Here is a 25,674-nt window from a genome sequence, read left to right on the forward strand (position 1 = left end):
TGCTCTTCCAGGGTGTGAACGGGCATTCACATAGATGTTGGTGTGTATATTATATATTTCAAAAGTATAAGGCTGAGAGATCTTTCCAGCAACAAGAAATAATTACTGTGAGAAATTGCACTGAGTCTTGTCACACAACAAAGGAACTTTAATATAAACCTCTCTATATAGCAGGTAAAGATAAGGATCTTGTCTTTGTAAATGAATGAAACCTCCTTATATACCCTTAGTTTTAACTATGGGAAAAGAAAATAAACCCTGTTCTCTTTAGAAAAAGTAGTTCAGTGCAGTTTTTAAACGAGTGTATAATCTGTCATGGATTTAATTAGCTATCTTCAGATGAGAGCTGAAGTTTTAATAAAAGTTAGAAGAGATAACACAGTGAAGGACACAGATGAGCTGTCTCAAGGCCATATTCCAAGGGAACGATAAGAGCTGTAAAAAATGGCAGAGGAGAGCAATTGAATGAAGCAATGAAAATCTGATTCTCGTAAAAAAAAAAGGGAAAAAAGGAGGGGGGGTGGAGAGAGAGAGGAGCTGCTGGTAGGGGTGGTTGTAGATGAGACTCGCCAGCGTCTGCAGCAATTTGGCTGCTGGCCAGGAGTCATTGTTCACCCTCGGCTGTGGCGGCTCAGTCCAGATGTGCCAACTGCACGTTCCGGCTTTTGCCAGCTGACTGCGCCGTTTGATAACCAGCTCTCTGGATGCCCATCACTGGCCGCAGAGATAGAATTAAATGATGATGATCTTCCCACAAGTTGGGAGAGGAAACAATGCATATAAATCTTGATTTCATCTCAGCGTGAGAAGTCTTTATCCATCATCACTCATAATGAACAAGTCGTTAGCTGCGATGAATGGTGTTCTGTTTTTTTCAAACACCTCTTTTGTTCACTTTTTGGGTGACTTTTATTTATTTCCCGGGGTTGGATTTCTCTTCCCTGAAGGAAGGTGGCTAAAGGATTCGCTTAGCTCAGTCTTTAAAGTACTTTCCCCCTTCCTGCAACAGATGTTTTACTCTCTGTCCATTTGAAATTTGGTTTTGCTTTTATTACGTTATTTTGCTCAGTAGTTTAGAAGTGGAATGGTCTTGTCGTGTATTGCTTCAGCTGACACATGCATTTCGACTGTCTTGGCACTCCTGCTCGGAAGCCTTTGCAGTAACAGGGTGTATAAGCCTGTGTGTATCGTTTTGGGGGGTCTAATTATATAAGAAATAATTTATATTTACTTTTTATACATTATCAGTGTGACATCTCAGCTCTTTCAGATACGACCATCGACCCTGCTGTGGATGTAGCCCCAGCAGAAGTCACAGCTAAAAGTATAGTTACTTTTGTACATGTAATTGGATTTCTTGAAGCAGTCAGTGTTGCTTGCAGGCTTCAGTTTAAGCTTGTGTATGGATACATCCAGAATTGGGACCTGCAGTTGTAAGCTTCATGAATTGGAGTCACTGCAAGAAAAGTGATCCCCAACACACTTGTCCCTCCTCGGTGGCTCGAGATGCCTCCACAGCAGACATGGACAGACCAGAGCAGGAACAGGAAAAGGTTTTCTCATCATTCTTCCATCTGCCACCAGATTCTTCATATTTGTCATGGATATGGCTCTTGCTTTCAGTGGGAGATACACAGTGAAATGGAATTTGAGATCAGAGCATTAGCACGGTGCAGTCCTGGGCCATTGGAGTTCAGGTGATTATTAAGCAGTGGATTAGGATGTCAAAGTTCTGAATAAAAGATAAGACGTAATTTAGGGAAAGCATTTCTTCTCATTCAGCAGCACTTCTTTTTTGGTTGATTGCTCTGATTCTCAGAGAGTACTAACCAAAAATAGAGCTCACATGTTTATTTAAAGCTTTTGTAATAGTTCGATAAAAACAGAATGCCTGTGAACTTTTCTGCACGTTTGCAATGTGCCTCCAGACCAGCCTTCACAGCATAAATGAATTTATTGTGTTTACAGCTTATGCTATTTTCAAGTACTTGTATAAGAAATTGCTTTCTGACCTATTTTCACCACTGACTTACATGACATTTTTCAAATTGGTCCTGTGTTTGTGGGAAAACACAAACCTTGGTTGGCTGTTTTGGGTAAGGAAGGAACATGGAGCATTTCTGTGATACAGTCAGGAAGGGAATATTCCAGTATGACCAGGAAAGCTATTTTTCTCTAATGCTTTATTCAGCCAATAATCTGCACCTTCCAGGTAGGTTTTGCAACAGCAATTGAGTCACAAACTCCTGGAAACTCATATGTCTCTCAGTGACATTCTGAGCTTCTCTCTTTGACTTGTGTTTGAAAGTGCTGTTGCCAGCCCTGCAGCCCCTGTCCCATGTCCATCCTGGTACTGAGGCTGATAACGACTTTCTCATGACAAAGGGTCGCACAGAGCACAAGCTTCCACATGTGTGCTGGTGTTTGTGTGCTTTAGTATGAACTACACCTGTGAAAAATATCAACCTGTTTATTTCAAGATCCCATTAGTTGAAAAGACTAAAGACAAAGAATTTTGACTGCAGTTTAATTTCAAGCCAGAGTTTATTTGTTGCAGGAAGAAGCAGGTCAGCAGGAGACAGAAGTTGGATGGAACCTTTGTTTCATGGCAGCATGAAAGAAATGGAAGCAATATTCTGGTTATACCTAGCTCTATTTAGGTATTATGTTAGATAAAATCACTGCAAACCATTCAAGCTATCTCACGTTCCTTACAGATTGCCTTTCATGGTGTCACAAGGCTTTTGCCTTAGAGGTATGAGCTCTGACTGTTTTTAAATAATCATTTTTGAGACAATCAACAGGAAATGCAGGTGGCAAAAAAAAGCTGTGTGTGTTATAGCTGGGAGAACTGAAGCCCTGAAGTCATTTTGTAGAGGACATGGTTGTACTGAAGCAGTGCTTCAGAAGCCCAGTGACCTGTCCCACAACAGGCAGCAGCAGGGAGTTAATGGGAATACTGTATCATCTCTTCCCAGGTGCCCAAATAACCAAGTGGAAGAAGTACATGGGAATGGCTGCAAGTTAGGGAGAAGCCTGTAACAACCAGTGAGTGCTACATACTGGGGAAGATAAATCTGCAGAGGAAATTGTTGAGGCAGATGTTTAATTAGTTGGAGTCAGTGTGGATAAATCGGGATAGGAACTGTCTATGCAGACGTGCTGGTGTGCCTTCCTTTTCCCTGGACTGATTTCATTGTCTTCAGAAGCTAACTGTTCTTTTTGTTTAGGAGAGAAGCAGCAAAAACAGTCACATAACCTCTGTTATTGTAATGGATTCCCTTGTGTGCACTCATAAAATAGGAAATGTAATTGATGTTTTCTTATGGTAATGAAAAATAACTAAGTAGAATACTTTATCATCAATTTGTTTAACCTATTGCGTGTTCAGCAGCCTGTATTGCACATGCATAACGTGGGAGCTGCAAATAAAACACTCTTGGTTGTGGAATGAGCTCCCAGAGGAGACTGGTCTAATGCAGCAATGGACCGGGGCAGGGAGTGGTGAAATCTCTCATGTGAGAGAATTTTCCCAAAACAGCCAGAATGGGAGAGGAAAAGTCTAAGGAGGGGGTGATGCCCTAACCACAGCAGCCACAGCAGCGAGCAGAGACAAGCTGCAGGCTCCCTTCAGCCCTGCATGTCATGCTGGCCTGGGCAGTGCTGAGATGCTGCAATAAAGGCCCTGTGGAGAACCCCAATATCCACAGATAGTTTAAGGGCTGCTCTGTGTAAACTTGCCATATCTAGATCTCTTTGAGAATGTTTCTGAACATTGTGAGCACTCCAGCAGCTGATGGTTTAAATATAAAATTGATCTGCCATGTGGCAGATCTACAGAAAGAGAATCACATACTTGAAATCCTGAGCACAGGAACTCGTTCTTCCTGAATTCACCAGTGAAAATGTCAGATATGGTGCTGGATTTTGGACAGATTCAACAGTGGAGTCTTGAAAAGCCTTTTCAGAAGGTGAGATTTGGGTGGTTTAGTACTTGGTATAGTTCTGCTCCCTAGAAACCAGTAAGAGTCTCAGCATTCAGTTCTCCAAAGGGTAGGTATCAGCCATGCTTTTAAAATCCCACCCCCATTCTTTCCAGAGGAGGTTTGCACAGAGGAAGGTTGCACAGATCACGTTGGGTAACTGTAAAACATCATTATCAATATAACCTGATGTGCTTTGCTGCTGAAGGGTTTCCTTACACAAGTGTGTCTCTGCTGGTCTCATGCGATGCCCAGTCAGCCTGGGAATGTAGGTTATGGTAGATGTACATTTTAAATCCAGCTTTTTAGGCAGGTTCTCAGTTGGACCAAGGAAAGCACAGTTCTTCCCAGATGAAGTGCAGAGACCTGTATGTTCAGATACCACAGCCCAGCCCAGGCTGGGTCTGACAGCATCCCACAGTGTGCAGTAGGCAAGCAGATCTTATCAGGCTTTTTATAGCTGCACTGAAGCATTCAATGTTTTCTGTAAGAGGTGTTTGCATGGCTTGCAATTTTAAGAACAGAACAAAGATGATGACTTAATTCTTGATTCTTTGTGTATCTTGATGCCATGGTGATTCTCAAATTAAATATGTGCAGGAATTGTATGTACACTTGGAAGTTATCTTCCTTGCCTCTGAGCTGTCTCGTTCCTTTTGCTCTTCAACAAATACATTCTCTGGGATGCCAGTTGCTTTTTCCTCCAGAGCTTGACTGAATGGACTATAAATACTAACATAAAGTAAATAAGAATGAGGAGAAAATGTGTGCAGAGGCTTTGTTTTCAAACAAATTAAGCGTTGATGTCAGTGTATAAAAACCCAATGTTAGAAGGAAATGAGAGACAAAACTAAACAGTGTAAAATGCTGAAATGCTGGAATAATCCTGCCTGTTTCTGGTCCTTGTCAGCTTCTCTTCACTCGAAATTTCTTGTGAACAGAGGAGCCTTGTCTGATCAATCTTGTCTGATTTTAAGCAGAAATTCTTTGCAGGGTGAACATGCTACTGATTATTATTTAATAGCTGCTTCAAACTGCAAACGTCCCTGAACCAGGAACGCTCAATCCTTTTAAGAACAAAATGCTATACAAGTTTAATTGTTATAAACAATACTTTCTGCCAACATTTCACAGACATGACCTGTATTTTCCGTAGGTTAGAGAGAGAGTTATTAACTTAGTATTCTGTTCAGTTTGGAGAAAGGCTAATACTTTTTCTATAAATGAAAACATCTGCCTTACAATAACATTCAAGTCCCTAACAGCTGTCAACTGGTGCTTTTTGCATTCTTTAAAATGTGCAAAGTGACTGAAAATAGTCTAAAATAATCTTACTAGTCTGGCTCAGTGTATTATCTCACTGCCACAGGAAGCTGAAGACGAAGGAAAGAGAAAAAAAATCAAGAAACAGGGACAGGACATAAAAATAAAAGCCTCCATATCGTATTTTAGTCTCTGCAACAGAAGCAAAGGAATTATAGCTGCAAAGACCAGTTATAATAATCTGTTCCATCACCAGGTAACTCAGAGCTGTGGCAAGCAGCACAGTCTATTACAAAACCATGTTATGTGGTGGTTTACTATTCCTGTATTTCAGATTTGTTCATGCAGAGCTGTTAAGATATCCTTCAGAACTTTGGGAACAGAAGTTCAAATGAAGAGTGCTGCTGCAAGCGGGAGGCTCATCTTCCATTCAGAAAGCCACCAGGGAAAAGAGATCCAAGTTTTGTTTGAAAATTCACTTTCTAACGTACCAGTCTCAGCACCACTTTTAATGTCAGGTTTCATGTCTTAAACATGCTTCTGAAACTGTTTGTAAACATATTTTATTCAAGACTTACACGGGAGATAAGCAAAAGCTGCAGTACAACGATACAGTTGGTATGAGAAACCACAATAGTCAGGCACCAGGCCCAAGGGAAGCGGCGCCGATGCCGTTGCGCTGAAGGGTTTCGTTTAAACCTGTCCCACGGTTTTCCTGCTCCTGCGCTATCACAGTTGTGTTTGTCAATGTTGGTCTTGATGCCACGGTGCTGGAAGAGCTGCAGGGCTTGCTTGGCTTTTGCTTCCTCATCCCCACCTTGTAGGAGAAAAGGAATGACTGGAAAGAGTGGGGAAGGGGGGTATTTTTATTGCATACATATCTTTATTTATACATATTTAAAAAGCAGAATGAATAATATAAGCTATATGAAACTCAGCCTTGTGATTAAGGCATTTTTAAGAGATGAAGCACAATTAGAGTCAACTGTCGTTAAAGTTTGATGCTGTCCTTGAATGATGGTATCTGAGGAGTTTTAAATTTAAAGTAAATCTGTTAGAGTGGGCGATGCATATGTTTGCTCTGACTCTGAAAGAGCTGGAAGCCCCAGCATCTGTGACAGTGAAGAGCCAATTAATCTGTATTTCCTTGTGTTTACATGCATGCTTTTCTGCTTAATGGTGGTTTTGAGTTTCTTTGGCTTTCAGTGCTTTGTTTTGGATAATTACAGCATCCTTGCAGAGTCTTCTATCCCCAGTTAAGAATGGCTTTACCTGGAAATACTTCAGAAGGCCTGGTTTTCCTTGCTTTAACCTGTTTGTATTAGCAGGGTTTCAGTTACAGTGAACATCACTATTTGCAGGTCCTTGGTCAAGACTCTCCTGCTTGCTGCCCCCCATCACCAAAGAGGCCATGCAGTAAAAAAAGCCTAAAGGAAACATACATCCCCAAGTTGTGGCTTTCCTCACCCCTCCTGCTCATCACCCTCCACCCCACGTTCCCAGATCTGTGTGTGAGTGTGATGCCCGTGTGCTCTCTGGGGTGATGTGTGTTAGGGACAGAGGAAGGCTGACTTGCTTGCTTGGTGTTTGTGTAGCAGGTTTTCCTTGGCAGGATTGGTGTTGTGTGAGGTGAGCCCCTCGGTGCTGGAGAGGGTGTGATAGAGGCTGCTTGAAATGATTTCCTTCTGCCTACAAACTCCATCTCTGTTTTGCAGTGGTAGTAATTTATTTCAGCAAGGCCTTTCTCACCAGGCTGACGCTGAGCAAAGGCTGGTGTGACGGGGAGATGGGATGTTGGTGTACATGGAACATCGAGAACAAAGTTTGTTGAAGTTTGTCAGGCTAGAAATAGCTCATTAGTCCTGTGTGTTTCAGCTGATGGGATTCTGGACATCAGCCTGAGTGGTTGAGGAAAATTTTTCATGCCTGGCCTCTGAAATGAAAGTGAAATATTGAACTAAGTCTATTTTAGAGCTGTTGGTATTGAAATCATACCTTTATTGGTTCTTCTGGATTGGTAATAAAGCTGTAATTTATGTGACATTTAAATCTGCCGTTTGGTGTTTGGATGATGGAGACTTTTTTGTTTCTTTTATCCACTCTGATGCACAAAGTTACTGCTGATAGACCAGGCACCTCCAGGGGACCATCTCCTTCCTGCTAGTTGTTTGTGAAGCCTGAAGTGCGCCCATGCAGGTGGCTGTATTGCCCCTTGCTGCAATACCATTACCTGTGCATCTGTAACCAGGGGAAAGGGTAATCCGTGTCAGGAAGGTGGAGTCCTCATGTTGATCTGCATCACAAATAACCCGGGATGTTGCAGTGGTGGAGGCTGGAAGGGGCTGAGGGTGTGCAGCGGTGCCTGCACTGCCCTGCTGGCAACCCCTGCAGCCGCCTGCCCTGGCACTGCCTCTGAAACCTGGGATTAAAACAAGAATCTGCATGTTGTATTTCTGCTGTAGATACGTCACATTGTGGATCAAACGGGTGATTTATTTCTCCTTTCAGCTTTATTTAGAGCTATATATTGCTAATGCAAAAAGAATAAAAGTCCATAGTAGCAATTAAATAAAGCCCTTCTGTTAATATTGTGCAAGGGCTGGTTTGCTACTGGTTACGCTGAATGTTTTCTGTTCTACAAAAAGGCAATACATGAATGAAGTGTTTGTTTCTTTTTAAGGGGCTTTTGACTAAATTCTTTAATTTCACTGGCTGTCAAGGTAGTGTTAAGTAAAATGGGTTTGAACTGCTGTAGTTTTTGTGTACTGGACTAGATGTCAGAAACCTTTGCCATCACTGGAAATTCTGTCACTCTGGATTTACTATCTGTTTCCCACAGCTGAATTCTTAAGCAGTGTGATTTAACACCTTGGCTCTCCATCAGCCAGTCCTGGCATTTATTTGAATGCATTACACCACTGGTTTCCATAAACTATTTTACAATTGTTTCATATAAATGACTGTTTATTTCTACAAAAACCATCTGTATTTCTGCAGAGAGCAGCAGATAACTGTGTGTAAAATTCAGTAATGTCACAACAGTGCAAGTTAAGAAAAAACAGATTGGACTAAAAAAAAGGTCTCATACTTGTGCATAATGTTAAAAGTTTGCTTTCACTGTTTAAATAGCTTTATTTGTTAACCAGTATTTGCATTTGTAATGATAAAAATCTTTATTCCACTTCAGAGGTGTTGAGGGGCTTTGGGGATTTTTAACGGATAAACAGATTTAAGATGTCCTCATAGCAGTAGGATTCGAGATGTAAACATTCTGGCTTTACAGCTATTTCCTCTCAAACTGTTTACATATTTCTCTTGTTTTATCATCATTGCCAAACACACAATGGAATCCTTGCCCCCTCTGTCATGTTCTGAGAAAAATCCTGCAGCAGGAGGCCCGAGACCTCTCTCTGTTCCCAGTTTCTGTGCTCTCCGTAGCGTCTCAGTCCCTCTCCTCCTTCACTCCTCTTTTGTTCATGATCCAAGCCCCATGTTGGTGTCCAGGCCCTGGGTGTGTGCGGGGCGCTGAGGGGATGCCGCTCTCCAGCCCTGGCTCAGGGAGGAGCTGCCGGGGATGCTGCCAGGCCTCAGTCTGCCCGCTCCCAGCCAGCACCCAGGGACCATCCCCACAGAGCTATTTTAGTTCTTCCATATGCTGCCCATGTGCTGGCAGAGAGAAAGCTGGAATCCAGGAGTCTTACACTTAGCACGACTGATACTTTCTGACAGACTATTTGAAATGATAGAAATACATAAACCTCCTCTTTTTTATGACCTTGTAATAGCTGCAACATATTTCCAGCAAATATTTTCTATAGCAATAATAAAAAAAAGTGATAACAAAAAATAAATATAAATATAGTTTAAACTCAAAAGAAATCACACTTTCAAAACCTAGGGCTGGAGAAGTGAAGCAATAAATCATGTATCCTTGTGAAAGGAGAGACTGGAAATAGGAAGGTACCACAGACATCAGCATTAAATGTTTTATCAGCTGTTTTCTTTTGACTGCTTCCCTGTCTTACTTCTGAATGTGGACAGAGCCTGAAGCACAGCTCAGGTTCAGTTTTGCTGCTCTCCTGGCTGCCCAGCACTCACTGCCTTGGCTGCCAGGCCATGACTGCCCAAGCACTTTTCCATTTCGGGTTGTTCTCGTGTTACTTTGGGATCAGTGCCCACTGCTCAGGTGCTCGAGGGCCCGTGTGCCCCTCAGGACAGTGGCAGCACCGCATCCCCACACCTTCCTCCAGGCCTGGCCAGCACAAGCTGGTGGGACACGTCCCCCGTCACCCCACACTGCTCATCCCTGTGCCACAAGGCCATGGGGGAGAGGTGGGCAAGGGAGCACGATGAGGGCTGGGGCCAGGGCCAGGCAGAGCAGGGGAAATCCTCCTACAGCACCCTATAAACTTCTGTGGTTGTTTTGTGTGATGAGCCAAATATCACATCTCTCACCTCCTGAGACACTCAGGTGGCCTCAGGGCTCCTGGCTCACCAGGGCCAGATCTTCATGTGCTGGAGTGTTTCTGTAGACTTGTCTGAGGAGCTGTGCCAGGAGAGGAAATTGTAAAACTAACCCACAAAGAGTCCCAAACCACCCTGAGCAGACAGTGGTCCCCGAGACATGTGGAAGAGGTTGGAAAGATGCTGTGCTGCTCCGTGTGATGTGTAATATGTCGCTTGTTCCTGCCGCTCTCTTGGGTGTGGATGGTGGCAAGTACAACCCCTGTTCGTTGAAAGCCCAAGCACCTTGGCTTCCTCACCAGGCAAAGTGCGAAACTGCAGAATCAAATTGTAGCAAAGAGCAGAGTTAATAGGTGACATATGGGCAAATGCAATATGCTGAGTTAAAAATGAGCGTAGCGTTTGTAGAGCAGGTTGTGCCTCAGAAACCAGCGAGCAGGCTTTGGGGGAGCCAGAGACCATCTGAATAAGGGTGGTGTGTTCTACATAGCATACTTGGATTTCCAAAAAAGATTTGACAAAGGCTCATAAAGCAATTAAGCTGTCACAGGATGAGAAGGAGGATCCTCATACGGATTAATAATTGATTAAAAGACAGGAAACAAAGAATAGGAATAATGGCCCTCTGTTATTAGTAACTAGGTTACTGGTGGAGTTCCAGTGGAACTGGTAGGACCTGCATTGTTCTTTAATGTGGGGCATGGAAAAGGATGTGAATGCTGATGTGACAAAATGTGCTGTTGATACAAAAGAAGTAAGAATAGTGCAAATAAGAGCTGTCTGTGAAGCACTGCAGAGGTATCTCACAATGCTGAGTGACAGGACAATAAAATGAGAGAGGGAATTCAGTGTCAATGAGTGCAAAATAATATACATGGTGAAAAGCAACCGTAACTATATGTATACAATGATGGGTTCTAATTACCTTCCATCAGTCAAGAAAAGTATCCTGGAGTCGTCAGGGGTAGTTCTCTGAGCGCTTCAGCTCAGTGCTCAGGAGCAGTCAGAAAGACAAATTGAACATCAGGAATTAGGAAGGGAGCAGAGAACAAAACAGAAAACGTTACTGTGCTAGTCCATAAATCATGACGTGCCCACACCTTAATTGTTGTATTTTATCTCAGAAACGATAATATAGAAGTAAAAAGATGGAGAAATGGATGAGTGCAGAAATGGATCAGACGTGAAACAAGGAGGAGATGCTGAGGAGTGAAGATCGTTTCTAGCTCGGACTGAGATGTGTGTGGGTACAGGAGAAGTCCATGAGGTGCATGCAGCAGAGGCAGTAAATTGGGAGGGTTTTGTCACAGTTGTTGGTCAGACAAGAACCACATGCCCCAAAAGCAGTGGGTTGGCAGTGGCTGTTTGAAACAAAAGGGAAGTCTTTTTCTCACAGAGTGCAGTAAATTATGGAAGTCAATGTTATGGAAATCAGAAATTCCAAAGTGTTTTAAACAAATGCATGGACCATAAAGGGAGCAGAAACAGCTGACAGAGCATAGCTGGGACTGGAGCTTTTGGGAGAATTATAGGAGCTCTTGAGAGGGAGGTAAAGAAAAGGGAGAAGTAGGACATAGAACAGGACATAGCTTTGTGTTTTCCCGTAGTGCTGTAAAACACAGGTTCAGTTTTAAACCTTTTGGGGGGTTCTGTTTCTTCTGGTCTTTTTAGTGTAGGTTCCCCTGCTCCACATACATTAAATATTGAGGTAAGTCTTTCTGTAATCCTCATCTTACCCTATAAACTGGGTTAGAGATGGAGATGGGTTTTGTTTAGGGTTCTGTTTAAAGCCTCATTCTCTTTTTAAGTGTTAGTGTTTGTTTATTGTGCAGATCCAACCCCTGACCATGGTATTCTTCGTTGCTATTGAAAGTTAATGGGGGAAAAATTGCATTCCAAACATTTGAACCTGTAGTAGCCATGGCTGAACTTAGTTGATCTCTGGTGATCGGTTCAATTTAGTTACGATTTTTAGCCATTAGGCTGGGGCTGAATGATGGTGATTTGGTTGAGGCCAAATGTCTGTAGAAAATTGGCTGTTTGATAAGAGCCCTGTTATCAGAGGGGGATACTTTCTCATTTACATTTAGATGAGTATTGATTATTTATTTACTCAGAGAAGTGAGATTCGTTCCCAATCTTATCTCTCTCGTCTCTGCTTGTCAGCAGAAAGAGAGATAGAGCTCCTGACATCAGCCCAAGATAACAGCACTTTGTAGTGAAGATAAAAGTTGGAATGGGCCTTTTTCTAGTCTTGACTGAAAGGATAAGTTTTAAAAATTAGAACTGATGGGTCATGCTTTCAAAACCCCATTCTGAAGGCTTTGCAGCCTAAATGGCAACAGAATTGGTTTGTTGTTATTTGAATGGCCATTCGCCTTTTGTAAGAGAGATAATTTGATTACGGGGTGGGATTCTTCCTGGGGCACCTTGGCACAGGAAAGCTGTGGATGTAGTATTGGGGCTTGTTTCCTTGCTTGTTTTTAATTCCTGATAAACCTTCCTCTGTTTAAAGGAGTGTCTTGGAATGAGGAAGTATCACAGATCTGTAGACAGAAACCAGCTGTGGTGAAATGGGGCTTTTAGGGGAAGGGGATCAGCTCCACAGGTGAGGTGTGCAGACCTTGCCACGTGTGATGCAGGCACTTGCTCTGTCTGCATGGTGCTTTACCAGCAGTGTGGCCCAACGACAGAGAATAACCAGTGCCTCAGCCCAGCAGGTCTGGTGGAGAAGAGTTCCAGCTCTCACACCCCCCCTGGGGGCCCCTGAACAACTCTCTGCTAGTTTTTGAACAAAAAGAAATTGCTTGAAGGTATAGCCCCCTTCTCTTTCAGCATTTTGTGGCTGGTTTCGGACTGGTGCCTTGGTTCCCTCCTTCCTCTCCAGCCTCCTGAACACTCCAGCCCTGCTCACTTCAACCCAGCAACAGTTTCTCTGAGTATTTACAACAAAATTACAGAACTAGTAGAGGATTTTCCTCGTCATTACCTTTGACTTCTGGGTGTTTTGTCATTGTAACTTCCATATGAACTAACTTGCTCACAGCCAGGTAGTGGAACATCATCCACAAGACTGACTCCCCCTGTGCCCCAGCGAGCAGCCCTGGGCTGCAGCCCCGATGCCTGCTCCGTGCTCTGCCTGGGTCATGGGCCAGGACAATCCGTGACAGGATTTTAAAGGGTTATTTTACAACTTTCCAGAGCATTTGCATCAGATTACAGAAATCCATAAAATCCAGCTTTGGTATTACCACTTGAAGTTGTGCTGAAATTCCCAGAGCACCATTCTGTTAGACCCTCACATTACCTAATATTTCTGCTGCAGTGACATCACTTGAACTTGCGAGAGAAGTCTGGTAGTAAAACTCCTCCACAGAATCAACCTAATGGTTTTCATCTGTTGTGAAGTAGAGGTCATGTAAATGTGTACAGATACTTAAAATACATTACTTGAGTAGATACTCTAAAAATCCATTTACACTTTTTATGCGTTTTTTAGTATTTTCTGTTTTAAAGGAGTTATTCATCTGGGAGGTTGCCTTGGTTTCTGATCTGTAGCTCTATTTCATTGCTTTATTAGCAGGCAGTTAATGCATTCTTGACACAAACTGGACAAAACAATTTACCTGACCCCAGAATTCCCAAGTTGCTCCAGATAGAAATCATCCTTTGACATTCTTGTGGTGGTGTTGAAGGTCATGCTCACTGATAGCTCCACAGGGTGGTGGGAAGCTTGTTCAGCCGTGTGAGGATTGTTTGTGGTACGGGCTCAGGGGCTGTCACCACACCACACTCAGGTCTGCCCAATCCTTCAGAGTTCCACAAGCTGGGAATTACACTTCTGCTGCTCTTATTTTAAGTGTTTTGGGGATAGGAGTGCGAGAGGCTGCAATGAAGGAGCTGGGAGCTGGGACCCAGTGTTGGGTACTGGCCTCAGCAAATCCCGTCCTGGTGCTCATGGGCTGAGGCTCCATCTGTGCACTTGGAGCTGGGGATGTGGTACCAGCTACTGAGAGCACTGGCATTCAGCTGGGAACCAACAGTTCTGCTGCCTTTATCATGACGGTCTCATTCAACATTTGGATATAGTTTGGGAACCTCTGGAAGAACAGACAAGCAGATTTTGTGGTTACTGATTCTGTTTTTAAACCTACAGATTGATTTGCCACTTTGATATTTGTTTCAGTTCAGTGTATTTTGGCTCTGCCTAACAGGCCAGGCCTCTCATTCAGTTAATTTTAAATTTTTAATCACATTTCCAGGAGCTGGGAGGGGAGAAACAGTGGTGCTGGATCTCTTTGTCTTTCTGTTTGTGCTGCTATGAGGCATCTCTGCTGCTTCTCTCGTGCGGTTTGTTCTGTAAATGCTTCAGCCAGCTACACGTGCAGTTGCTGATGGTGTAGGGCAGAGAGGGAGCACTTGTGCTTTCCTCCTGTGGCCTGCAAATAGCCTGGCTCTGTGTCTGCTCCATGAGTCACCAGGAATAAGGGGGCTTCATTTACAGAGAGATGATGTTCCACTTCAGGAGCAGAAGGCGCTTGGGCCGTGCAGCGAGCGCTTCACGTGGCTTCTGAGGAGACAAAGTGAGAGGCTGTAATTGAAATTCTGCTGTAGTAAATTTAAAATTAATTGGCTAATAAGTTCCATTTCTTAGGCATGCCATCAGAGGCAAATTTTTTTTGTATGTTCTAAATATTTCATCATACATGATCGTAACTCACAGTCGGGAAACATTCAGGAGTATTTTTAAGTACTGGTGAAGACACAATAGGTTTCCTTGCTGCAGTTCTAGTCTGTGTGTTACATTAAGACCCAACTAAAGGTGTTTTGCATCGCTTGCATTTTTTCAGTTTAGCATTATTTTACTGGACTACACAGGAGCTGCACAGCTGAGAACTCCACGTGCACTTCAGCCCCGGGTGTGAGCGGGCGGCAGTGGAGGCACAGCCAGTGCTCGGGGTGCAGCGAGGCCGGGAGCGCGGCAGCCTCCAGCAGCTCCCACCTTTGCAAGTGGCTGTTGCTCAGCCTGGGCTGCCACGGGGGCTTTGCCTGACCCGAGTCCCTCCTCCCACCCCGATGCATCCTCACCGTGGGCCAGGAGCTGCCTTACAGAGGTTTCACCTGGGCTTGTGCTTGTGTGTGCTTTTGTTATCCCAGTTAAGGGCTATCTGTGATTTAAGGACCATTCAAATAAAATGGGGTTTAAGTGGCCTAATTTTTGTAAAAGCAGTTTTTAATACTATTTGTGTAGTTGGAAAACGGTTTTGTAAGCAGTATCATCTTTCCTTCGGTGATTTGGTTGGAGAGGAAGGAAGCTGGCACCTGAATCTTTAAGATCTACAGTTAAAAGCATTTGAAGCACCATCTTATGTTTGACACAGTTCAGTATTAACAGTGTGCAGATCTCTGATCCGTCTCTCAGTGAGCCCTTCTGCTCCTTGCAGCCGTTGAGCTGTGGGGTGATGCCACACTCCACCCGGCACACCTCGAGCCAGCCTGAAAAGCAGCACCAGTCATTCCTGATGTGTAAGGAAATCCTTACCCCCCACTTCAGAAATGCCAGGCCAGCTGGGGCTGGTGGGCTGGGCTCTGGCCCTGGCAAACAGCAGCAGGGTATGTCCACAGCATCCTGTCTTCAGCCCATAAAGAGCCACAAAGAGGCCAGAGCCAAAGAGAGCAAACACGTTGCGCTTTCTCACATCAAGATGCCCAAATAGTCCAACCTGGATATACACCATAGTCTGAGTAGGCATTTCTTACAACACATAACACTCCTGTCTTGCAGCACAGGCAGAGTATTTAGTGCAGGCTCATCTGATCTAGTAATAACAGAAGTTTTGGGCAAGAGTGTTTCAGGTGGCACCATTAGACAGCTGAAGATGACTGGAATATGATGTTTCCTTCACACCATCCTCTACCTTTTTATGTCAGGGCCCTTCCCATTGGCAAAGAGCTTTGAAACATAACCATACCTGCCTTACTTGTAGGCTATGAGTAATGCCATGTTAGTTGAACATGATAAGCCATCACTTTGTTAGAAAACAGATGATTTTACAAGTTACTTTATGTTTCAGGTCCTCAGTATCGGCTGGAGAAGCAGAGTGAACCTAATGTCCCAGTAGATTTAGACTGTACCTTGGAGAGCCAGAGCACTTTGGAATTCTGCCTTGTCCGGGAGAACAGTATGTTTCCCCTTTTCACTTTTGCTCTTGTAAATTGCTTAAACTCACATAAGTTTTATGTATTTTGGAATACAAACTGTACTGTCTGGGCAAGTAAGTTTTGACGAGACTCTCTTTCCTGAGGCACTTCACAGTTGTGCCAAAACAATATTCCAGAGGGAAATGATGGATTTCATACCTTCTAGTAAATAGTCTGCATCCTGTTTATCACTTCATGATTCATCTTTTTCTGTTAAACTCTGCTCTGTAAAGTTATGATCAACCCTGAAAAACACTGGAAGCATGCAACTTTTTCTGTTGCAGGCATTGCTTAGTGAATGCAGTGGTTTGTCTGCAGTGTATTTTGCCTGGTAGAGGCACTGATGTTTTTCAAATAGAACTGAAAGAAATTAACCACTTGGATATAACTAGAGCAGTTTGATGGGTTTTGAAGTACTAGACAAGTAATCTTCTCTCCAACTCTGCTCAAATACTTTTAATCTGTTACTGGTTTAATGGTCCTGATATCATTTCCTGCTTTGTTTCTTTACAAGGAGTTATATGAAACTTTAAAAACCCAACATGTAACTTTGATTTGTGTTTGTCCTCCATAGTATTTTGGTTCATCCTTCGTTCTTTCCAACAGTCATGCACTGAGTTGGCTGGGGTTTTTTTTCATTCTATTTTAATTCAGCTACAAAAATGTTGATTGTATTAATGAGATAGCCAGTAGCATTCATGCTTACAGCCAAGACCATGCTCAGAGTGTTTGTTACAAACAATTGCAGTAAGAACCTGTTTCAAGAAGTAGGAGACAACTTTTTCTTTCCTTACAAACATTAGACCTTTCCTTTTATGCTTTTTGGCTTTAATATTTCCAATATTTCCAGTCCCAGAATGACAGCAAAACATCCCCAAAGTTCCTCCCAATTGCAGTAGCAAGCAGGAGAGCTGCTCCCGCGTACTGCACAGCCAAGGGGAGCAGCAGCTGCCCCCAGCTCCCTGGTGATGCATCAGTGCTGGAGCTGACATTAAGCATTCACAGTTCTGGCTGCTGTTCTCCAAAGAGTGGGACTTGCTCCCAAAATATTCTTGATTCATAAAATGGTTCTAAGAAACAGCAGGAGGGACTGTGGCAGAGGGCAGCAGGGGTGTTGGGCATGAGGAAGTGGGGCAATTTTCACCTCACTAATCAAGTTGCACATTTCTAGAAGCCAGAACCCCCTGATATCCACCTCCTAGCTCTTATTTTCGTATCCATTTTTAATGTATGAAATATGCACACTAGTCATGTTTTAGTGGGTTTTGCACATTTTGATATTTACTTAAAAAAGAAGAATCCAGGCTCTGTAACTAAAAGCACATTGTATATGCTGCATTTTTAACATCAAATGTGCAGAGGAGTCCCTGCTGTGGCTTACAGCTCTGTCTACTGATGCTCTCAGCAGTCATGAGTGACTGGGTTGCACCATTCCTTTAACCTGTCATAAGTTTGTAAGTGTTTTAGCAGGAGGCATTCGGTCTGCTCTGCATCAGAGTGCTCCAGGACAGCCTTGGAGACCTTGTCTCAGAATACACGGCAGTTGTGTTGTCCATCTCCTGAGGTCCTTGTGCAGTGACTGCTCCTCTTCCCTCCTAGGCAAGGGGCTGCAAAAGCAAGCCGCTCTGCAGTACAGGAGGTGGAAAGCTGTAGATAGATCCCTGAGGCTCTTGTGTCAGAAAACCTCTTAATTTGTGAGCTCTCCTGGCCCTCATTGAGCAAATCCACAGTGCCCATCCCCAGGCAAGATCTGGAGCCTCTGCTCAGAGGGTGATTTCCCATGACAGGGAGTGCCCTGGGCTGGAGCCTGAGGGCTCCCACAGCTCCCCGTGCTCGCAGTCAGCACCATCCTCCCCAGCTGCACTGGCAGCACCTTGGTACCTGGTGGCTTTTGGTCCCATTCATGGGTCTTGTCTTTGTCAGCCAGCACCTGCAATGTGTAGAAGCGAAGGCAAAACAGGCACTTGGACTCGGCAGAGTTCAAGAACAAGTCACTGTTCTAGTTTGTTCAAGGCTGACAGTGATCTAGGCAAAATAACAAATGCTTACATGAATTCCATCTTTTTTTCTGCTGTGCTGTTACAGTTTTCTGAATTGATACCAAACTCAAATGGGAATGCAGGAGAATTCTTCTGCTTATAGTTTCTCCTCCAAACTGTGGGTGAATTTAAAGTGATCTTGCATTGTCCCTGCTCAGGGATATGTGGGAAACACGCATGCAGTTAACTCTCTACACCGAGAGATGTTCAAGGACAATAGGGTGTATGAGATCAGTCATAATTCATGCATTGTACATAGTCTGGGTCCCCCAATACACAATGAGAAATTGAATTTTGCAGTGCTTAAGGAGCTGTCTTTCAGCAGGGCATTAGAATAGAAATATTGACAGCTTTGCACTATTAATAAAATAATAGCTTGAAAATGCTAACATCAACATGAGAAATACCCATTTTGTGTGTTTGGGGTTTATTTGAAATACTTTTAGCTTAGACATGCCAGTCAGGAAAAACTCTGTTATAACAGCTATTAATTGCAAATGTGCTCTTTGCAGTCTCATATTCATTTATAAATGTGTATGTGTATGATGCCAAACATCTGCTGGTAAAAGAGCTGCCAGTTTCCTTTGGGCAAATAGAAAGTTTATATTTCAGGGTATTAAATGAAACAGAAAACTTTCCATTATTAAGAAATATGAGTGGAGAAATCCCCTATCTATCCAGCACTTACTAATAGCATTCAAACTAATAAACTGTTTCCAGTATGCAGAACTTTTTAACTCGCACAGAGATTTATCTTTGAACTAAAAGCCTGCACTTTGTAATGTGAAATGCTTTTATGTGTGGTAGCAAACTGTTCATGGCTAATTTAGTTTTATTCTTACCATCTTACTTCTGGAAAGTTCCTCTTTCTCATTTTATCATTAGATAGTAATTAGTATTCAAGGGAAATTGGTCTTAATATATTAAAATTGGTTTAGTGCCTTTAGACCAGTACCAAAGCTAATGTCTTATTGGAAAATGTAATTGGGGACTCTGTGTATGTAATTAATTGTATTGCAATTAAGAACTTTCATTAAGCAATACACTAGTACATTAAAGTAATAAGGGACATTTTTGCAATGCAGTTAACTTTATATTTTGTTGTTTTATTGAGGAAATACAGGTTCACTTCCTCCTGAATAGGCTACATACGGCATTTCAGTGCTCTGATATTACTACTGTGTCATTTTTATATGTCCTGTAGCACTTGCTGTCCCTTTTGGATAAAGCTCCTTGCTTTAGCTTTGAAATTCTTTTCAGACTCGTGCTTGCAGTGCCTGTTGTTTCATTACTGTCGCATTTGAAAACCAGGATTTTCTGTGGGGAGACTGGACTGTTACAAACATAACTCTGTATTTCACAGTTATGCAAATACTTGAGAAAAAATACTGTCTCTATACTGAACCTGGCTCTTAAAAAACAAGACAAAGCCAAAAAAAAAAAACCCAAAAACAACAGCAGTGTAAAGTTCTTCAACTGCTGTTTCCAGACTGGGCAATGAGTCCATTTTCTGGGTGACCATCGAATCTAGAAGCTGCAAACTGGTACCACGACTGTGACTTCCAAACCACTGTAGTGCATCACCACAATGGCCATCTGAAAGGGCAGAAGGGTGTAGCCCTTGGTAGCGTTGTTCCTTGTTGTTCAGCTTCTGTGGGCAGAAAACACCACTCTGGGGTTTTTTTAAGAGGTTTAATGTGTTGTATGATGTTGCTACACAAGCAGTAATCTGAGCAGAGGTGCAGAGCAGTCCAAACTGTCTGGAAAGTCCTTCCTCTGATGAGGACCAAAATAGGACAGTTGATAAGAATCAGATGGATCAAGAAAAAGGACATGCAGCTGATGGAATGCATATGCTTCTGTCTGGGATCTCCCTGCATCCAGCACCACGTGTTTTCCATGGGGACTTTGGGTTTAGGGATTCTAAAACGTTTCTGTGAGAACGTCAGCTGTGCAGTGCCTGTGGCTCTGTCCAGGAGGTGGAGTCTGCAAACACAGGCTGCCTGTGCTCTCACTGAACCCCACTTCACTTTAACCTGCGTTGCCCTGGCAGCTCGGCAGGTCCCTGCTCTGCTGGGGTGTGTGCAGCAGCTGCTGGGTACAAGCACCGGTAATGAGTTGAGCCCCTTAAAAGGTGGTGAGAGGTTGGTCTCAAGTGATTGTGGTGGTGGCTGGTGCAGTGCAGAGCCGTGACTGCGGGTGCAGGGTGAGATGGCCACGAGGCACACAGCCTTGCTCTGCCTGTGCTTGGAGGGACAGGCACTGGGTGTGTGGTGCCGGGCTGCCAGGGAGGCACGGGGTCCCTGTTTGCCTGTGCCCTGTGTTGCTCTGCTGCTGGCATGGGGATGGCAGAGCTGGAGCACAGGCTTCTCAGTCCTTCTTTTCCTGCTCCATTCATAGATTTTCCTACCCTACTTGTGCAGTAATTAAACCCCTACCCCAGGTCTGAGGGAGACGCCTCCTTCCCGGCTGTGCTTTGGTTCTCGCGCCTTGTTTATCCCACACCTGACTCCAGCAGCTTTCACTTTTTTCCTCCACAAAGTAAATCTTAATGAGGTAGACTGTAAGGAAAAGGCACAGAGGTCATTGCAAAATGAGTCTCCACGTCGTTTTTGAAGGAGCTTGTTTCTGGAATAGGAATCTGTCCCTCCTAGGACTGTGGTCTCTGCCAGCAGAGCTGTGTTGCAGGGTCGGCTCTTGGGCTAAATAATAGACCTAGAGCATCCACTTTACTTGATTGTCTTTCCAAGCAGAAGCTTTTACATTCAAAAGCCACACTGTGATCTCCATTACAAATACCCTGACAGGCCTGTAAATATTTGACAGGTTTATTCACAGCTGCTTGCGTGTGGAAAATATTTTTCTGCTGTTCCCCCCGCTGCTGGTGGAGGTGGCTCTGCCCGTGCTGCCGACTCGCAGAGCTGCGGGCTCGCAGCAATATGCCAAACTCTGCAGTCAGGTTTTTCCCTGCAGGGCATTTCTCTCTGTTGTTACTGATATTACTGCTATTATCCAATGCACCCTCAGGGGTCTGCGTGTCTTGCCATCTTTAGACAGATGATCTGTTTTGATGGTGGAGTTCCTGGCTGCTCTCCCAAGAGCAGCAACTGTAGAAATTCCGTAAACCTGAATCCATTCACAAAGCTTCATAAAACAAAGTGGAGGATTCGGAAGACTTCCAGAGCAAAATCCCACTGTTCGTCTGCTCTGACTGCAGCAGTGAATGCTCCTCAGGTTAGAGACTGGCAAGGGGCTCACGTTTTTAGTTGCGGTGACTGGTTTTTCCCCTGGATGTGGTTTGCCAGGCTGCTAATATTGTTTTTCTAACGCTTTTAATTTGGGGGTGTGAAATCTGAGAAGAATCAGCTTGGTAACAGCTGTGTGAAGTGGATGTGTAGTGTGCCCACATGGGCAGCAACTCGGGTCAGGCTGGAGGCTGTGTGGGGAGGCTGGGACTGGGACACAAAGGGACCAGGACACAAAGGCAGCCAGACCTGCAGAGCCTCCTGTGGGCCTTGGTCTTGTGAAGTGTTGTAGGAGCATTTTGTAGGAGGAGCAGGAACAAGGTTCATGTGTTGCCTTTCTTTGTGTTATCTGCGTCTGTCTCTCTGGATTCAGTTTGTCTGTTGGTGCTAAGGCTTCCATACAGATAACACCACTTTAGCCCCCTCTGTGCAGAGTGCTGCCTCCTGCCAGGGGAGAGAGTCTTGTCACCCACCGTTCCAGTGCCCCACGCCTGGGTCAGGGGCCACGAGCAGTGCCGTGCACCCACAGGATGGTCCCTGAATGCCACAGCCAGGGGTCCCAGGGGAGCACCAGCGGCCTCGCTGCAAGCAGGACTGTGGGGGGCTGGGAGCTCCAGCAGTGACCCCAGGGCTGGGAGCTCCCTCCCCACCAGCAGTGGCAGCTCAGGGCAGTGCTGCTCAGGGCATTGCCGCTGTCTGTGGGCTCTGCCCGCGGGAGCTGCCTGGCCGCAGCATGCCGCAGCCTGGGTCCTGCTGTGGTGTGGGCGTGCTGCGGAGCCAGGGCTGGCTGCATGGCTGTGAGCCACTGGCCCAGCAGCCATGGCACTGGTTCCCATTATGGGGAGAGGGTCCCAGTTTGTGCTCGGCCGCGGGGCAGCAGTGCCATTGCCATTCCCCTGCTTTGCTTTCAGGCACTGCCATGCCACAGTGTTTCAAGATGCTTTTAAGTGCACCAAAAAGTTTGACATATCTCAGTGCATCTCTGAAGTACTGCAGCAGGAGGATTTGACATGATACATTATGATAATCCACAGTATAGAGACATTAACACAGGGGTCTTTGACAAAATACATTGTAATGTCTCTGAAGGAGCCATTACAATTTATCTTGTCATTCTGGAGCATAGAGTGGTTGCAATGTTAAGATGTCTCTGCATAAATTCACAGGTAGACTGTTTCATTTGATTTTTGGAATTATTTCAAGTCAAATGGCACAGCCCAATTTGTAGCTTAACCCTTTGCTGTCCCCTTCTCCAAAGAAAGGTCTCCAGCTGCCTGTCAGGAGGCTGTGGCAGGAGCAGTGTGCGTGGGCATCCCCCTCGCCTGCTGTGCTGTGGCTGGAAGGCTTATGTGAGGAATGCCTGTGAAACACGAATCTCCTGCTTTTTGCCCTCAACATGTATTTTGACTAATTTAACAGCAAATGCTATCCTTCCTTTGATATAGACATGAAAGATATTTATCACACACAGGGACATCTGTTACTGAGTTAACAGGTAGGAAAAGGAGCACTTTCAGACAGCAGGAACATGCTTCCAGCTCGGGGAGGGGGTTCCTCTGTCTCACCTGCATTTGTCCTGCTTATAGCCACCACTCTGACAGCCTTACTCACTGAAGCAATCGGCATGTGCTTGTGTAACTCTAAATTGCCCTGCCAGAAGGGAGCCTGCTTCTGCATCGATAGCGTGTGGCTGAGACAAGTGCCAGGGTTTTCCTCCCCTGGGAGCTGTGGCCTTTCATCGGGGCCCAAACTCACTGAGGGTTCCGTGTGAGCTGAGGTCCGTGAGTGGGATGCTGTACATCCCCAGAGGGAAAGGCCAGCGTGGGAAGTGTTAGTGCTGAGGCTGCTCCAGCTGTGCGAGTCTTGAACAAAATTAATACCAAAAAGTCTGACAAGTTCTTAGCCTGCTTTGCAGGATCTTTAAGACCTGTACTAAAGTTCCATCATCTCATCTTCCCATTATTAAAATTTCAGCAAAATGTAAAGTTTTCATTAATCTCCTGCAGCACATTCAGTGCTCTGCACTGGCAGTTGGTTCAGCTTTCAGGACTACATTAGCTGGGATATTAAACAAAACGTGTCATTCTTCAGTATCTTCTGTAAGAAGCTAAATCAGTTTTCAAACATATTTATACCACTTTATCTAACAGCATCTGAGTGATCATTTGGAGCTGAGATGCTTTATTAGCAGCTGGCATAGGAATTACTCTGTGCAGTTATATATAGCATTATAGTAATGTTTAAATTGGTGTTAATCCAACGGCATAAAATGTAAAAAGTCTTTAAAGTGCGTTATATTTTTTCAGTAATGGGCGTTTTGGCTTAATGAGATGTTACCTTTTACAAAGGCACTACCTGCAGCAGTAGTGAGAATACTAATCAGTAAATAAGGTGCAGCTTTGTTACCTCAGTGCTGGGATCAGAGTGCCTGAGGTGCCGCCAGCCCTGCAGCCAGATGCAGCATCACATTCCCCCCGGGGGATGCTGAGACACAGGGGAACCCTCCCAGAGCATACGTGGAGGGCAGCAGCTGAAAAGCCTTCCCTGGCTGGGGACGGGTCAAGCATCCTGGGGACCCCCCAGGTCAGCCCCAGGGTGACTGCGGGACAGGAGTATCTCGTGTGCCGCTGGCAAATGCATCTCCTAATGTCCTTAATGAACTGGGGGTTTTGGATGTGGATGGAGAGTGAGAGTTTGCTCCTCCCAGAGACAGGGACTTGGGCATTTTGCTCTGTCAGAAGCAGCCAGCTGCAGACCGTGCGTTGACGCTGGCCGCGGCGTACGCCGTATTTGAAACCTCTCGTTCATTACTGTTGGTTTGTTTTGCAGGTTCAAGAGGAGAAGAGGTCTCGGAGGAGGACCCTCAGATCGATATAGCTACAGTTCAGGACATGCTCAGTAGCCACCATTACAAGTCCTTCAAAGTCAGCATGATCCATAGGCTTCGATTCACCACTGATGTTCAGTTAGGTAAATCAATCCGTCGCGTAACACTGAGGAAAATGGAGCGGTTCAAACCTTTGCCCGTCTCTAATAGCTGTCTGTCCATCTGGGGAGGTTTTAAAGCAGCCATTATGATGTTGGGCCATTTTACCAGGGAACACATCGCCTGGACGTGTTGCCAGCGTTTCAGCAGTTAAAAAAACAGCTTTCAGTTGAAAATACTTCAGTACTCTTATTATCCGCCACCAGCTAGCACATGTTTCCTCTGAAAGGCCACTACTAAATGACCTCATCTCTTTTTTTTTAATCTAGGCTTCCTAATGGAAAGCTTCTTGCCAACTGTTTTGTTATTCTTAAATGAGGCTAAGCAAAATTAGGAATGATTAGGGTTTTCCTTTTCTGAGACAAAGATTTTAATGACAAAGTGGAAATTTGAGGTGGAACAAGATAGAACTATCATTCTCTAGAGGTTTTATATTGTCCTTATTAGCTTTCTGAATGCTTTTGAAAACCTGAAGGCCAAAGGATGACAGAATCTTGAATTATAAAAGCCCCATTACTGTTTTAGAATGATTGAATGACTTTTTATCTTTGTGTTCGAATTGTGAAGATTTGATTAATGAAGCATTGGCAGGTGACCTGTGACATTCCTGCAAATACCTGCCGTAAAGAAATGATTCAGCAGTAAAACATTAAGTGCTGTAATGTTTACAAAATACATTTGTTCTGCAGCATTTAGTAGAATTGTTGAATTTAAACTGTACTGGTTCCTGTATTATTGTCACTACAGTCTCTTCATTCTTCTATCCTTAAGCACATATAAAAGTCTATGTCTCTCAGATTTATACAGAAGAGGCTTTCTTAGTTTATTTTTAACTGTCTTGTTAAGGAAGGATTTATATGCTGGTGCTGAAGCCAGACAGCACTGGGCATGTTTTCTGCTTTTGAGCAAACTATCTGGGTGTGATAGTTTGCTCCCAGTGAAGTTTGACTCACTGTATCTGGGAAGTGTCAGAAATGAGAGCTTGAAAAGGTCATGACAGATCACAAAAGATAAATGGTTAAGGGAGAAGTGCAGTTAAAGGAAACAAATGGCTTAACTTGTGTAGCAGTGAAGGAGCTGACCCTGTCCAGTAGTTTAAGGACCATCAAATTTCCCTTTTATAACAATCTATGAACTTGTATATTTTGATGGCAGCATACTGACAACGTGATTTTTGTAACCTAAAGAGCCCAGTGGGGTACTCAAAGCTTGGGCAAATGTACCCCATCAGAACCCTGCAATAAAGTCAAAACAAGTGCATGTTGCCAGTGTTTCCCCTGAGTTTTTTAAGGTATTAAAAGAGCAATGGTGGTAAAATAAGCATTGAGGTGCTATTTGGATCAGGGCTGCTGAGTGTTGATGTGTTCATCTGCTGCAAGTGACCGGCTGCTCCACAGCCTGAAGGGTAAAAAACCGTGTCTCCTTTTTTCCATTGCCTGTCAGGAGCCGTGGTTTGGGAGCTGTTCTGTGTCGGTTTGGTGGTGGCCAGTTGC

The 25,674-nt window shown here is 44.2% G+C and overlaps 1 protein-coding gene across 5 annotated transcripts in view; it reads left to right on the forward strand.

Moving 5' to 3' along the window:
• Positions 1–25,674, forward strand: part of MAPKAP1 (MAPK associated protein 1) — a 94,215-nt gene that overhangs the window by 54,250 nt on the left and 14,291 nt on the right. For 4 of the 5 annotated variants that reach the window (XM_062011709.1, XM_062011710.1, XM_062011711.1 and 1 more), the window contains exons 8-9: positions 15,785–15,892; positions 24,025–24,165. In XM_062011709.1, coding sequence (XP_061867693.1) covers positions 15,785–15,892; positions 24,025–24,165 — 249 coding nt within the window. The remainder of the gene's footprint in view (positions 1–15,784; positions 15,893–24,024; positions 24,166–25,674) is intronic. The other variant, XM_062011712.1, reaches the window with a different exon arrangement.

The sequence above is a fragment of the Colius striatus genome, chromosome 19 (genome assembly GCF_028858725.1).
Source record: "Colius striatus isolate bColStr4 chromosome 19, bColStr4.1.hap1, whole genome shotgun sequence".
In the NCBI taxonomy this organism is placed as follows: Eukaryota; Metazoa; Chordata; class Aves; order Coliiformes; family Coliidae; genus Colius; species Colius striatus.